At 34.5% G+C, this 17,238-nt stretch overlaps 1 protein-coding gene across 4 annotated transcripts in view; it reads right to left on the bottom strand.

Annotated features, from left to right (window-relative positions):
* Positions 1 to 17,238, bottom strand: part of LOC141502675 (adhesion G-protein coupled receptor V1-like) — a 456,940-nt gene that overhangs the window by 172,409 nt on the left and 267,293 nt on the right. For all 4 annotated transcript variants that reach the window (XM_074207517.1, XM_074207518.1, XM_074207514.1 and 1 more), the window contains 6 exons: positions 14,902 to 15,076; positions 11,357 to 11,492; positions 7,309 to 8,390; positions 5,877 to 5,994; positions 4,955 to 5,126; positions 1,782 to 2,024 (listed from right to left, as the gene is read on the bottom strand). In XM_074207517.1, coding sequence (XP_074063618.1) covers positions 1,782 to 2,024; positions 4,955 to 5,126; positions 5,877 to 5,994; positions 7,309 to 8,390; positions 11,357 to 11,492; positions 14,902 to 15,076 — 1,926 coding nt within the window. The remainder of the gene's footprint in view (positions 1 to 1,781; positions 2,025 to 4,954; positions 5,127 to 5,876; positions 5,995 to 7,308; positions 8,391 to 11,356; positions 11,493 to 14,901; positions 15,077 to 17,238) is intronic.

Below are 17,238 nucleotides of genomic sequence, written 5' to 3' on the forward strand. Positions count from 1 at the left end.
CACAGGCGCGATCAGAAATTCAATAAACCTAGGAGCTTTTCAGGAGTTAATTAATTAAATATTTAGTCAACTAGTAAGCTAATTTTGAAGTTTTGGTCCTTGGCAGAAAAAAAAAGTTCCCCACCCCTGATATAGGGACTGGTTTTTTTTTCCTTCTCTGGTGCTTAGCACAGTGCCTAGAACAAAGTTTGACTGCAGACATCTTCAAACAGTACTTCCACAAAAAGTCAGAAACCATTTTGCCCTACAACTGGACCTATCAACTCTCTAGCATTCCTTAGACATTCAGACTAAGGTCTGGAGAATGATTGGATAGGATTCTTGAAAACAATAAAACCTTCTTCACTATCACACAAACCTCAGTCCTCAGCTCTGCTCTTCTTCTTAACTCCTAACACAGGTTCCTACTTATTCCTCCATAATGATATGGAGTTCTTCCATAACACTGCCCTATGATCATGATGATCCTGGCTTGACCACTCCTACATATTCTTTTGGTCACTCCTGCACTTCATTTATATGTGGGATACACAAGCTAGCATTTCCTTGTACCATCCAGATTTAAAGCCAGTACTGTCCTCCATGTACGTATCATCACATCCTAAGTTGTAAGAGATTTTAGAGCCCATCAAGTCAACTCACATCATGTTATAGAAAAAGGAAACTTAGTCATGGAAAGGTTAAGTGAATTTACTCACGTAACTAGTAAGCTTCTGAGTTGGTACTTTTTCCCTTAGACCAAGTCCCAAACTCTCTCCATGCTACAATGCTGCATCTCATCATTAACAATACATTAATATCAAGAAGATGTAAGATCTTGGATGTCTGCTGGGTAATGTGAAATTCAGGAACATAGGTTGAGATGCCCAATGGCTATCAAGCCATGGAAGGACCTGTCATCCTAGGCTGTAATGTGTACCTTCACTCTGGCCAGCTGATTCTCTTTGCTATTACTTTCTTTGAGAAATCTCGAAAAACTAAAACTTACAAAGAAGACCCAGTTTAGAGATTGAGACCTATAGAAAGTTATGGGAATGACAGGGTAGGGGAAGGGAAACGAGATTAGGGGAAAAATTGTAAAATTCAAAATAAATAAATAAATTTTAAAAAAAGAAATATATGGGAAGTGTCAAAACAAAGGAAGGTTCAAACAAAGATCTTGTGAAATCAAGTGATTACTCTACATCATATGTTGAAGTGATGCCAAACTTGACCACTACCATCTACAACAGTGGTCCAAGAGCCTCCTGAATCAGGTAAAATAATGGAATGTAATGGAGAAGGAAATGATACAATTATGATATTGAACATTACAGGTTGGTTAATGCTTAGAAATTTCATAGACAAATGATTTCTTTGGTAAATTATTAACTCAATCAAATTTAAAAAGCAATACACCTCACCAAAACTTTCTAATTATTTTCGAGAAACTTTATAGTTATTTTCAAGAATAGATTTATGCAAAAATACTACAACATATAATCTACTTAGAAAAGGAAAAAAGCACAAATATGCATTTTAAGAGTTGATACATGTTGATATGGAAATGAAAAATGAAGTGATTATAAGGAAGAGTACAAAAATTGAAAGCAATCTGAATACTATTATCTTCTTTTAGAAAAAAATAAAAACATGATACCTAACTACATTAAAACTGTTATAGATACACTAAAACACTTTTACATATATGTATGAATATATACATAACATTTTACATATGTGTATATATGCATGAATATATATATATATATTTACATCTATATGTATATCATCATTCTTACCTGTGTACTGAAGTTAACACACACCATTAGTGCTGTATTAAAATCTCGAGCTACTTGCAGACTGATTAAAGTGGCCTTCTTATTAGCTACTGCTAACCGAGACCCCACTAAAAAATAGATGAAGCTATGAGTTCCATCACTTTTCAGTAGTTTTATCTGGGCAAATCTGGCACTGCTGTTTATTGCTGCTCCTGTGCTTGCTTCATAGAGCTCCACAAAAAAATGCATTTCAAACTGAGATTTCTGCCAAGGAATAAGAACAAAAGCCTTCTGTTGTTATTATTTCATTTTTCTTTATCCCATAAATCTGTTCTTAACAAATTATAGTGATATGGATGTTAGTTTTACATATTATCATCAATTATTAAGATACCATGTTATTCCTAGCAATACAATCATTATCCAGAAGTGTCATTTTAAAAATTTATACCTATAAATAAGTATATAACAACTCTTGAGGCCCTGGAATAAAGATAGAACCAATCATAAATATAATTGGTTTCTCTTTGATGTGCTTACATGTCTACATACTTTATACCCATTAATCAAAAACACATTTATTTTTCTTTTGAAATGTTCCTTCTGAGATGTAAAATCATATCAGTAAGTATCATAATTTTACCAACAATCTTCTAAATACAGAATATCTAGAATCTTGATGAGAATTTGTCTGTTATTATATTTCCCCTCTAAATTATCTAATGAAAGTCATTTTCCAAGGGATAATTGGATTCAAACTCATCATCTAGTGTTGACTCATTTCGCAGTTCATGATCAAAAATTATCATTTAATCTAAAATCCTAGCCCATAGTAACCAAGCTAACCCAGCTTCTATTACCTAATCATCCATTTGATGGTGTAGTTCAGCATTATATAGCACAAAAATTAGCAAAGATCAGAAATTCCCAAACTATGTTTGCTCTGGGGGCAATGAGGCAGGGTGAAATCTAAATCACAAGGTATTTATGAGTCTGGAAGAAACTATGTAGACCTTATAAGTGAAACATTTTACTGGCATGTCAAGGTCATACTTAATAACAACTCCACGTGGAGTCAACCAGCATTTTTTTTAAGCAATCAGCATTTATTAAGTACTTACTATGGCAAGGCATTATTCAAGCTCTTGACAAAAAGAATGGGGGAGAGGGAAACCTGGTGTGCTCTTAGTGTGCTCTATGTATTTTTATTTCTGTTCCTGGGTTCCCAGGCATCGATCGTCTTTTGAAACACTACCAAAAATTCTCTAGCCTCACCAAAAGGCACACCTACTGGCAGGTCAGTGTTAGTCTGCAGTTGGGAGTAGAACTTGTCTAAATAAATATTTATTCTTTTTAATTTTTAATTTTACTTTCCTTGCTGTTCAAGTGCCTGCTGATATTTTGCTTGTGGCCTCTCCAGTTGTTAAAAAAATCTCAATTCCCCTTGTAGATAAAACAGAAGCACAGGGGAAGGAGAATATTTATGACTAATTGATGTCCACAGTGCATAAGCACTCTTGCTTTTTGTTTAAATAAGGATTTCTGTCTCAGATATAATCTTGTATCTTTGTTCTCCAGGAAAAACGTTTCTCATTATGATGGTGGTTATACAGTTACTTTATTAAACATCATTCATAAAACCTTACTTCAAAGGAAGATGTTACAATCTAGAAGAACTCTCAGAAGAGAACAAAGTACTGCTGAGTGGCAACATACAATCAGGAACAAAACAGGAGAAATCTTTCAATCTTTCTAACCATTGTGGGTATAAAATAAACATGAGGTGTGATAGGGAAACACAACTACCTGTCTTCTATGAACCTCTCTCAACTTCTAAATGTGACTGAAACACTTTATGAGGGGTAGGCAAATTATGTAATTTCCAGGATTTCCCATTCCCAATTGGGATTCAGATATTACAGGCTGGTTTCCTTCCTTGCAGTTTATACTTACTTCTGGGTAAAAATAATGAAAACTACTGTATAAGAATGTTTTTTTCCTTCCATTTTTTAAAGATTAAAATCTAAATTTCTCTTCTAATAATTGTTGAGGCATAGAGGAAATTTCAGACTTAAGATAAAGACAATTAAAAAAATCTCCTATAGTCAGTCAGGGGTTTGGAGAAAAGGAATCAAGTGAAACTTTGCCTGAGGTAACTCTGAAGGGATCATCTTCCCTCTGACAACTAGCCTAAGGCTGGAAGGTATGTCAAAAAATATCTAGAAACAGCTAAAGAAAAACCTATAACTTAAATATACCTATAAAAGAATATATGACAAATTCTAAAACCAAAATCTTGAAAAAAGGAAAAATGAAGTGGATATTATCTCCAAGTGGTAATTGGGGTGGGAAGGGAGGTTCAGGTAATAGAGCTAGACCTAGGATCAGGAAGATATGAATTCAAAACTGACTACAGATACTTAAAATTATGTGACTATAAGTAAATCACTTTACTGCTGTTTGCATCAGTTTCCTCAACTGTAAGTTGGGGAGAATAATAGCACCTACTTCACAGGTAGGTGCTCACAGAAAGATATAAATAAGATTATATTTTAAAAGTTCTTAGCACAGTGGTTGCCAAATGGTTGGTATTATACAAAGGCTTATTCCTTTCCTTCCTAAAATATGAACTCCATTGTTTGACAGTTAAAGCCTTTTACAATCCGGCTCCAACCGATATTTCAAGGCTTATCTACTATTCTACTTTAGTCTACTTATCTATTATTCTACTTTATATACTCTCTAAAGGATCAGTGAAATTGGATGTCTTGAAGCTTCCCACTCACATTTTCTCTTCCATCTCTGTGTCTATGCACATGCTGCCTTCCTGCCTGTATCATATCGTAATCTGCCAATATTAAAACCTCCTAGTTTCCTTTACAGCTCCATTCAAATACTACTTCTACTTGAGAACTTTGGGGATTTTTCTCAGCTGCCAATGTCTTGCCTCTCAAACCATACTTTGCAAATATTTTGTACATATTTATATGTTTACATTTTGATTCCCTCTACATAAAGATGCTTGAGGGAAAGGATTCTTGAAATTTTGTCTTTGCATGCCCCTCCCAAAAACATAGAAGATACTTTATAAATGTTTGTTGAATGAGTATATTTGCTTCAAATAAAATGACTTAATCTCACTCTTTGTAAAGGATCATCATAAATAGTAGAGTATAATTCAGTTTTCTTCTTACCTTATCTGGTTTGAGTTCAATGGAGATAAGGCACTTTGTCTGGCCTGCTATAGAAGTTGTGAAGCCTGATACAGACAATAGTACATCACGTAAGTCTACTCCAGCTTTCTCAAATATGACATCTGTTTTGTTAAAGGTGACTCGCCAAAAGATTCTGACATCCTCAAAAACCCTGTGGACAAAGTCAAATCATTTAAATCACATTAAATCAAAGTATAAAATTGAGGTGCCTAATTATATATCATTTTTATTATCTAAACATTTCACTATGTTTTTATTAGTCATATGAAGAACATAGTGAAATGCTTAGATAATAAAAATGGTATATAATTACAGATTATGCTAAAGTATAACCATAATTACAATTTATGTAGAATAAATCTGCTTTACAATTTACAAAATTGTTTAGCATACTTTATCTTGTAATCCTCACTAATCTATGAAAAAGTAAGATAGTTATACCCATTTTATAGGAAAAATTTATCTGGCTCAATTTCATCATTTTATATATGAGAAGCCTAAAACCTAGGAAAAAAGTAATCTGTCCAAACTCACAATGCTAGTTAAATACAGAACCAGAAGTAAAATTCAGATATAGAAGTACTTTCAAAAGAAAATAAAAACAGTTAATTAAATTATATATTGTTAAATTAAATATCTATAAATTATATACACTATATTATATACTATGTATAAAGTAATGCAAAGATATTAAATAACAAAAAAGAAAGAGTACAGATATGGGATATTATGGAATTACATGGCAGTTTTTCCAATAATATTTCATTCTGTCTCCTTTATTTTAATCAAAATATATTAGAACCTGAAGGGAAAAAATATGTTATATCCTTCCAATGTGTGTGTGTATACACACACACACACACACACACACACACACACACATATTTACATATATCTGTACCTGTTTGGTTGCCTTATGACAGTAAGGAAAACATTTCTTTTATTGGAGTCTTCATCCAGGACCAGTCCACTCTGTGAATCTTCAGTGAATCCTACAATACCATTTTGAAGATCATTCCCTAAAAGGTAAATTATACATTGTAATGACATATTAGTTTAAAGGAAAAACTTTCAGTCCACCATTCAACAAGCGGAATGAAATAAGTGATACAAGTCACAATTTATATGGGACCTAAAGCTTTGATAATTCATTGCTCAAAAAAGCCTACTCAAAGCGTCAATTTCTAATTGGGTGGTTGTGCCAGAGGGGCATAATAATTGTACAAAAATTAAACTGTAGATCAATTACAACGCATTTTATTCTCTAACACAAATAATATATTTGATTTAGGTCTCTAAATATCATTAAACCAACTTCTGGCCAAGATGGCAGAGAGAAGACAGGAACGGTTCTAAAATCTCTTGATCTTTCCCAATATATGATATGAAACAAACCTCTTAACATAAATATCACTAAGCCAGTGGGCATAGAATCAAGTGAAAAATATTACACAAAAGTATTTAAACTAAATAAATTGGATAAATTATCAGTTTAAAAAATTAAATTAATTCATAAAAGGAAAGGTACAGCATTTTTAAATAGGGTCTGTTTCATAACCAAGTAATTTTTTTTTATCTGAAACTATGGTTTCTATGACATAGGGATCTCCCTATGAGAAAAAAAACTCCTCTCTTTATATAAACTAGTAACTTCTCTGCAATTAATGATCTTAGAGAACTTAGAAATTATCGTCTCAAAGTATATCATGGTTATCAGAATATTTTTATTATCCTCTACTGTCCATTGTAAGCTCCCAGAGGGTAAGAGAGAAATCTTAATAGATTTTTGCAACCCCCCCATCCCAATGCACTGAACATAAAAGATGTTTAATTAATCCAACAATGATATTGTCATAAATATTATAAATAAAAATAAGCAATTTCAGAAATGATTTTACAATCACTATAATCCCACAAGGATTTATAAAAAAAAACTAGTAACTAATCACCTTATTAAGAAAGTATGTCAGATTTAATTCCTTTTGAAGGGTATCAAGCAGTTAAATCAAGATAGATTACCTGTGATTGTTTGAGTTCATCTAGAAGGAAGGGAGGTAAACAAGTAGTACAAGATTTTGTCCAGATCTATTATTTATATGCTATAGAGTATGTGAGTGACTTTATAATTAGGGTTCACATTAAATAATCCCCTGGAGCTGTACTTAATGATGTCAGCATTCATGTTATTGGTGACAAATTGCTCTAATGATGGTATCTGGACACCTCAAGAAGGCTTCCCTCAGAGACAGCTTAAAGCAGGCTTTCTTGTACCAAATTCTGTATTAAGGTAAATCATTTTTTCACCATCATCAAACAAACAACGACAAAAATACCTTTAATAATGATAGTTGCAAAAGCTGCATATCCAATGTCATCCCTTCCTTTTATAATCTGAGCTCCACCTTGGGGGTTGGTGAGAAAAACATAAAAGAATTCTTGTCCCTCTGGCTCATTATCATCCACGATTTGAACATAAATTTTATTTTCTCTTTCTCCATCCAGAAATGTAAGAATGAAAGAATTCTCTATAAAATCTTCACCTTCATTGGCCCATGTAAGGTTAGAAATTCCATAGTCATCTTGAAAAGGAAATTCATCAGTTTTTCTCTGAGCACTTATTCCCCCATAGGTTTTAACAGCTATGCTGACATTACCAGTGAACCCACTCGTCCTTCGGACAAGAATCTCTACAGTAGCAAGTGTGCCATCCTTCATATCTTCTTCAACATAAATGATGGGTGGCCCAAGACTAAATATTCCTTTAACAGAAACATCAGTGGCAGTGACCACATCAGGTTTCCCAGGCACAATTGCTCCATTTGTGAGAATGACAATGCCAGTTGCTTCAGGAACAAAGGTAATAATTTCAGTTGTCTGGGCTATGGCAGTAGTCTTGATGGTTTCAGGGGGAGTGACAACAGTGTGAGATGCAACAACAGCATCAGTAACCTTAGGGAAAGTAGTAGTCATCAAAGGGACAGCAGCATCAATCACACTCAGACCATCATTGTCTAATATAGTAATAACTGCAACACTGAAATCTGGATTTAAACGTGGTTTCCAATTAGCATGAAACAGTTGCAAACCTTTTATTTCTACAGAAGTCAGATTGATGTAAAAAACTTTTGTCATCTCAGGAATCTGATTGTCAATAATGGTGATTTCAAAATCAATATCAGTCTGTGATTTTTTAAATATCAGTTCTCCATTCTGAACAGGCCCAAAATTTTCCAGAGGTCTCGCACTTCCTGCTGTAGTCTGATAAGTCACTTTAGTAAAGTCACCATGGAAACCAAACAATCTCTGTACATTCAGTCTCACCATTTGTGCATCTTCTGATATTGTAATATCTCTTGAGATGAGAGAAAACTGAAAGATTCCCATCGGCTCGATTTCAGCTACAGTAAATCCTGGTCTGAAAAAGAATAGCACTCCATCAAAGGTAGCATTAGTTGTTAAAAGCAGTAGCTCTTCTGAAAAAATTAACATTTCATGTGTATGTTTCTTAAAATGGCACAGTCTATTTTGGGGGGATTTTGTAAGGCAATGGGGTTAAGTGACTTGCCCAAGATCGCACAGCTAGATAATTATTAAGTGTCTGAGGCCAGATTTAAACTCAGGTCCTCCTAATTCTAGGGCCGATGCTCTATCCACCGTGCCACCTAGCCGCCCCTGACAAGATCTCTTTAGAGTAGTAAAAATCCTACATATAGGTTGATGAGGTTAACGGCCTTAATATTCTAGAATGAAGGGTCTATGTCAATGGTATGTCAATTCCCAGAACATGAGTGCCTTTCATTGGGATGGAAGACAATAAGGTCTTATTGAAAGTATAATTAATATTAACACCCATTAGAAAGGCCACATTCACATGTGTTTTTTGAAAATACTGATCTTAATAGGCAAAAAATCCTATAAAATACAAAGTTAGCATTCTCTCTTCTCTGTCTTTTTGGATTCTATAACCAGAAGAGCCATACATGTATTTTTCAGGTAAATGAAGAATCAGAGCACACATAAAATATGACACCATATTCTTTCCCTTGACTATAATCATACCAACTAGGTGCTACAGTGGATGGGGTCTGGAATCAAGAAGGAATCTCATTTTCTTGAGATACTTATTAGTCACGTGACCTGAGGCAAGTCACTTAATTCTGTTTGATTTAGGTTCCTCATCTGAAAAATAAGCTGGAGAAAGAAATGGCAAACCACTGCAGTATCTCTGCCAAGAAAATCCTATATGGGGTCACAGAGTGTTGGACATGACTGAAAATTGCTAAATTACTAAATTACAATAATGTCTATTGTTACCCTCCCTTCTGAGAGGTGATCAGGTTCAATTTTATTTTTCAAAATTTGCATGTACTTTCTTCTTTTCAATTCTTTTTCATCAAAATACAAAGCACTTTAATAATGTGAATGCACTAAAACATAGTGTAATTCAAAATAGATAGTAATGAAAAAGTCTTGGTAACTGTGGTTTCCAGAAAGAATGAGCCTCTTGTGTATAAGTTATGGTCTCTATATATAAAATAGAGCTTCTTTTTCTATAAGGAATTGGCAATCATTCATTCAAAAGTGGCATACCAAGTTGGCAATTTCTAGTTTCCGGTATGCCAGAGATGGAGGAAGACATGACCCCAGGCCAATTCTCTTGCTTGAAAAGGAGCAGGAGAGTGCTGTCTCTGATCCCTTGTCAACTCTCTCTTTGGAGCTGGATATGACACCTAATGTAGACTCTTAGGACCAGACAATTGTGAGCTTCACAACATATATATTTATATGTATATGTAGATATATATATATATATATATGATCTATAAATATTGTGAAAAGGTTCACAGAATCACAGGATCATAGATGTAAGAGCCAGAAAGAACTTAGATCATCCTTTCCCAAATTCATAAAATGCTTAATGTTATTAAAAATTATTAGATTGTTGTCAGTGAATACCAATTTGGCTATGTTTCTCTGTCCTCCTAATTTGTGGAAGTCATGCTACCAAAGTCTAAAATTGTCATAATTCCCTTTAAATGGGTTTCAATGTTCCTTCTACTATGTTTATTATCAAATAGAGATAACTTACTATTTTGGTTTCTCTTAAACTTCTTTCAAAGTATGATTATATTCCTCTGTTGTTGTTGTTGTTGTTCAGTCATTTCAGACTTTTTGTGACCTCATTTGGGGTTTTCTTGGAAAAGGTACTAAAGTGCCTTGTCATTTCCTTCTCAAGCTCAATTTATAGAATGAGGAAACTAAAACTAAAAGGGTAAGTGACTTGCCCAAAGACACACTGATAGTGTCTGGGGTCAGATTCGAACTTATATCTTCCTGACTACAGGTCCAGAGCTCTATTGACCTTACCACTTAGCTTCCCCTACATTCTTCTGGGTTGTGATCTATTTGTGAATGAACCAGTTTCCTCATAGTCAGTCATACTATACTTCAAAAGGAATGTGATTTCATGCTGTGGTAGGTTCAACTCATTGGGGCTTAAAAAACCATCTTCTTGAGTGAATGTAACCCCCAACCTATTGCAGCTTCCCCAAATTTAAGCTAGATGGGTCACTGAATAAAAAATACCAAGCACTTTTCAGCTCAGTAGAGACTGTAGTCACCTCCATCTACTCTAATTGTTTAATGCAGATACAGATATAGCAGAGAAACCAGGATCACATACGAGCATGCTACAATGATATATCAGAGGAGGACTTTCATGGAATTGGCATACATGTATAATGACCCTATTTTAAAATTAAAATTACAAGTCAATTGGAAAATAAGTTTTTAAAAGCCATTTTGTTACACACAGAGCTGCCAAGGACCCGGAGGTGTCAATATTTTCAAATCAATTCACTATTATGACTCACTTCTGATTTCAAAAAACTGTTTCAAATGGGGAGAAATATTTCAGTCTGCAACTTCTTTTTCTATTAGGAGTTGGCAATCATTCAAAAGCAGAATGCTGAGTTGGCAACTTCTAGTTTCTGGTATGCTAGAGATGGGGGAGAAGACATGACCCCAGGCCAATTCTCTTGCTTGAAAAGGAGCAGGACAGTGTGGTCTCTGATCACTTGTCAACTCTCTCAGTGGAGCTGGATATGACACCTAATGTAGACTCTTAGGACTAGATGACTGTGAACTTCACAGGTAATAGAGGATAGTATGGAAGAGACAACTACAAAAACTCAGGAAACATGTTATCTTTAGAACATACTACTTCTGCCCTACATTAAAACTGAGAGACACATTTATCAAGGGAAGTCATTCCTTAACTTTTATCATCTGAAAAAATAGATTTAGATTAAATATCTCATCATATATTTTGTATTCCTCATATCCATTAAAGTTGCTTATATATGTTTTAATTATATTTACCTCAGACGAGCTCCTCCAGGAGTACTACTCTGCTGTATTGATAAATGAATAATAAATGCCTCTGGTCGACCAGGTCTAGGAAGAGCAGATAATGAAACTTCTTTATTTTTCTCACTATGAGAAAATGTCAGAATTCCTGGAAAGGAATATGAAAAACAAGAGAGGTGAATAGTCAATTTTTCATTAAAAAATGAATTCATATTAACATTGTGAAGAGGTATATCAATAACATGTAAAACTGAAAAAGAATATGGGCCAGCACATGACAAGAATTAAAGGTAACAGATGGACAGCCAAAGTGAGAATCTGCTATGCTCATGATATCAAAAAACAAAATAAGTAAGAAGTCAGTTAAGTTCATTTGGAAGAGACATTATGGAGGACTGACAGATGATAAAAACAAGCAAGAGACATGGAAAAATAAAAAAGAGCTAAATTGATGAAATGATGGATCTGTAAAGGATTTCTTCAGAACCTTTCACTCAGCAAAGAATAAAAATAATATATTTATGCTTTAAATTGTCTGTACAATGTTGTAATGTCTGTACAGATAGGATACTGTGAGTGAGAATAGTGTGATAAAATCTTGCATTTTGGGTTATGGAGTGAAGTATAATAACAGGAATAATCCTGACCTTTAAACAGGGAGGTGCTATTAAGTGTTTAACAATCAGTTCTCCATTAAAAAAAAAAGTGTGCATGCACACACACACACTTTTAAAATTAATACTCATTATTAGCATTTTCTCTGTAAGTCTAGACAATCAACAAAACAATAAATCAAATTCTAACTTGTAACATTTGCCAATTTCCAAGGTATAAAATACCTTCCAAGGTATAAAATACCACACTGAAAATTTAGTAATCAGCTTTAAGAGCTCAGTTGGAGACAGATTCAGTCTAATTTTTTTTGCCTTATAGGCTTCTTTGGCAGTCTGGTATTCTTCCTAGAATAATGTTTTTAAATACACAAAATAAAATACACAGTGTTGCCAAGGAAGCCAATTATATTGAAAAGTATTTATCCAAATATTTAAAAACAAGTTCATAAACCTTGGTTCAAAAACCCCTGCTGCAGAGCTTCTAGTCACAATGAGAATCAAGTGTGTATGACTGGGTTTGGGGAGTGATACTGACACATGCAAATTATGGTCACAGTTTACCAACTAAGGAAATTAAAATTACATCTCTGTTAAAATCATATATATATGCCTATACATGCACAATGAGGAATGATAGGAATTTTCAGTTAATTTAAGTACAAATATACTCATTCCTCACTATGTCAAATGAGAGCATGGTTTATTTTAATTTCCTTGTATTTCCCAAAAGTCTTGTTACCAATAGGAAGGGGGCAAATAAGAGGTGAAGCTCTCATGACAGAATGGCAACTCTCATAGGGAAGTCCTTTGGTGGACAGGGTGTTGTAGTCTACAAGCTCCATGGGGAAAGATTTCTAAGGCTGCTGGTGATGAATGCCTGAAGAAAAGGATTGGATTTTCTTTTGGAAACCCTTTTTGGAAAGTTTCATTTTTTTCTTATCAGGTATACATAAATAAATTGGGGGATTTTGACAATTATAATTTCATGTTTAAGTTTAGGAATATATATACCAAAAAAATCTACATGATGTAGCACAGGAGCTCTTAACAGCCTCCTAATTGGTATTGACTAGAGAGGGGTAGATAGAGTGTGGGATACCAATTAGGAGACTATTAAAATAAAACAAAATGTGATAGGATCTTGAACTGGGTTGGTAGTAAGAACAGGGGCAATATTATATAGATGAAAGATAAATACTTGGAGGCAGAATCAACAGGACTTGGAACAGACTAAATACTGAGGGTGGAGGATGGGATAAAATACAGGAAAGAATTAAAAATAATTATAATATCATGAACCTGAAGGATGCCCTAATGAAACATAGAAAATCTTGGAAAAGGCAGATTTCATGATAATACCAAGCAGGGAATTTTAAAATTTTATATAGAAAGACAGAGGGATCAAAAGATTCTTTCCAACCATCCAGTTACAATAATGGCAAGCAGTCTGATCCAGGAAGCAAAATTATCAACACCTACTCAAGTCTTGAACCTAGCTGGCCAGAAGGTCTTTAATCTGTAATTGCCCAAGTTATATAGTACTCAGATGAGGGAGACAGCTAGTGGCTTGGTGGATAGAGCCTAAGGTTTGAAATCAGGAACAAATGAATTCAAATCCAGCCTCAGGCACTTTCTAGCTGTATGATCCTGAGTAAGTCATTTAACCTCTACCTGACAAAAATGGATCCTCTAGAGAAGGAAATGGCAGATCATTTGAGTATCTTCATCAAGAAAACCCCAAAATGGGATTACTAAGGGTTGATAATTATAATGATTGATTGTGATTGAACAACAACACCCTGAAGAGGTTCTCTGAAATCCCTCTTGAAACATCCAGTGATATCAGATTTCCCTATTGGCTGCTTTTTCACAAGAATCCTCCACTGCTGTAAACTGAGTTTAACACCATTCCATAAAAATGCTACTTTATTTACCACCTGATTTTCTTGCTGTCCTAATGCTCCTATGATTTCAAGCAAGCACATCTAAAGCAATGGTATTGGGGAGAAGAGAGAAGGATAAAAGGTTTCACTTTGAACATGTGGGATTTGAAATGCTGCCAGGACCTTCAGATAGATCTATTCAACAGGCAGTTAAAAAGTCATAGAATTTAAATTAAGGAGAGAGGTTAGGGTGGTTAGGCAGGTTGAAGGAGAACCAGGAGTTTCAGGGAGATCAAGGGAGGAGAAAGAATCCAGGAGGGAGAAATGAACAAATGGTACCCCAAGGATACAGCCCTGGACCTGGAGTCAAGAACCAAATTCAGAGACAGCCTCAGAGATTTAATCTCTGGGTCATACTGGACACATCATTCAAATTTGCCCCAGTTTTCTCTTCTGTAAAATGGAAATAATAATCCCATCTAAATGTTGGAGTTGGAAGGAACAAATGAGAGCCCAATGCTCCACATATAAATGTTAGCTCAGAGAAGGCCATGGGATTTAGCAATTGAGATCATTGATAATTTCAGTAAAACATAGGATAAGAAACCAGAAAATGATTTCACTTTTAGAAGTGTCCCTGGTGAGAATAGACAACTGTGTGGGCACCAGGCAGGGAAAGGCAGCTATTGGGGAAAGCAAGATAGCATGCAAGTTTTGCTTTGTTCTCTTTAGGACAGGTGAGATAGGAGCACAACACAGAAGGGATCAGTAGATATGGATTAATAGAAAATGATAGCTGGTTGGAGAAAGTTTCCAAAAGAAGGATTCAAGAACACAAGTAGAGGGATTAGCCATGGAAAGGACAAGTCCATTATTAGTGCAAGCAGCCTTTCCCAAAAACAGTAAAACAGAACTCATCATTTGCATTAAGTAGTCTGGTGTACCCTTGACCCCAAATAGGTTCTCTAACACCACATCAGACTGTAACCTGGTAGTAGCCACTCAATTCAGTCCCAACACCTAAGTTTTATATATTTGAATCTTTAAAAATTATACTTACCAAATTTTGGTGTAATGTCCCCTATGTCAACAAACTCAGGAATTTCTAAATTAGAGGGATAGCCAGAGCTCCAGGTAACAGTAACAGAACCATAAGTACCTCTCCTGGATATAATAGCTAAGCTTGTGCCACTATTGATATTGGTAAGTCGAAAGGCAGTAGAATAAAACCCAACCTAGGATAGAAAGGAAAAAAAGACGAAGAATAAATCATAGTTTTGTAAATTGGAACAGTTATATATTTCCTAAAGAAATAAAAAGTTGCATGTGACTGGTTTATTTTAAGGATACCTATCTTGGAAAAGCCTACCAAATGACCTCTAATGTCTTGCAATTTTCTCTCTTCTCATATATATATATATATATATATATATATATATATATATATATATATATATATATATAAAAATATATATAAATATATACACATATATTTGTAACCACACAGACATTATAATATATATATATGTATGTATGTATGTATACACACACACAGAGTTTCATGATTTGAATCAAGGATTACAGATTTTTTAAAATAAAAAATTTAATCATTCATGCATTTATTATCTCCTTTGAATAATGTGTGTGTATTGGATGGCTAAAAAAGGGATGGCATTTTAACAAGGCAGATTTAGGAGTCACCTAGAACAAAGATAATACATAAAACCAAAGAAATACAGTATAATCTAAAAACACCCATTCTTCCATTTCAACAAGAGCAAACTTCTTTCTTAAACAAACAGGGGAAAACACAATACTTATCCTAAACTAAACTTGAACTTCATTTAAATTTAAAGTAAATTTTCTATGTAATTATAAAGTATTAAGTGTACATTTTAAAGTAATTTTGTAAATAAATAATTTTTCCAGTTTCCTTTTGTGCAAAATAAGAAAATTGGACAATTCATGAATTTATTTAGTCAACATTCATGGGGCATTTATTACATGACAAGCACTATGGTAGATGTTGGAATATAAAGATAACCCCCCCCAAAAAAAATACTCTTGTCTTCAAGGAACTTAGATTTAACTGGAGGTAGGGTGGGAGAGAAGGGAGAAACAAAATTTCCAAAGGAAAATACAAAACAGATACACTGTAATGTCCCATAAGAAGGATACTAGCTATTGAAATAATACAGTTCATAAGACTTTGCAACTGAAGGGATGTGAAAGGCAACCCAAAGACATTTCTGATGCTATGAACCTGTATATCCTCATTAGTATCTTCTTTTCAAAATCAGAATAAGTCAAGATATCCCTGGAACATTCAAATCTTTGTCCTGTAAAAATGAACTCTACAACCTGATCAAAGCAAGCACGTCCCAATATCATCTGGAGATAATAGAAGTAATACAGCCCATGCTTTAGCTCCTGTAAGATCTCAGGTTATATGAAATGATTAGTAATGATCCAGGTCACATATTTTTTTTTTGCTTTTTTTTTTAGGTTTTTGCAAGGCAAATGGGGTTAAGTGGCTTGCCCAAGGCCACACAGCTAGGTAATTATTAAGTGTCTGAGACCGGATTTGAACCCAGGTACTCCTGACTCCAGGGCCGGTGCTTTATCCACTACGCCACCTAGCCGCCCCCACATATCTTTTTATGAACTAGATACATGATTTCAATGGCATGGGACATTCCTCATTAGGAAAGTCCTTAACTAATGCAGATCAACACTTTCCCTAAAATTTAAAATCTTATGAGGCCTTCCTCAAGCATTGGTGATATAGAGGAGTAAATGAGAACCTGCAGTCGGACCTGGGTTCAAATCCTGAATCAGGCATTTTTTAACTAGGTGATCCTGGGAAAAACACTTTGATGTCTGCCTCCAGGTTTTCTGTAAAAAGGTGATAATAATAGAAGCTACCTCCTGGCTATGGTAAGGATAAATCGAGATAACATTCATAAAATATTTTTATAAACTTTAAAATGATATTATTATTTTTTTTGTTTTTGTTACTGGAAAATTAAATGACTTAATCCAGGGTAACACAATGAGTAGGCACTAAAGGCAAGACTTGAATTGGGGAGCTTCCTGATTTTGAGTTCAGATCTCAATTCATTCTACCATATTGACTCTTAGACAGATATATGCTGCTTATCAATGTTATTACCCCCCATATACTCCCTAACTCAGGATATAATAGGTCACCTGGTCAGTCAGCATTTGATTAAGCACCTATTTTGTGCTGACACTGTGCTGATTAACTGGACCTGGCAAGAAGAGGGTGATCCCAACAGGCATATATCAAAGGGGGAGCAGATGATAAATGCCCTCAATTTTCTCAATAAAGTTAATAGGCAAGGGTCCCAAGTTGAGAGAGTGTGCTGAGAGATTT

Source organism: Macrotis lagotis, chromosome X, assembly GCF_037893015.1.
Source record: "Macrotis lagotis isolate mMagLag1 chromosome X, bilby.v1.9.chrom.fasta, whole genome shotgun sequence".
Lineage (NCBI taxonomy): Eukaryota > Metazoa > Chordata > Mammalia > Peramelemorphia > Peramelidae > Macrotis > Macrotis lagotis.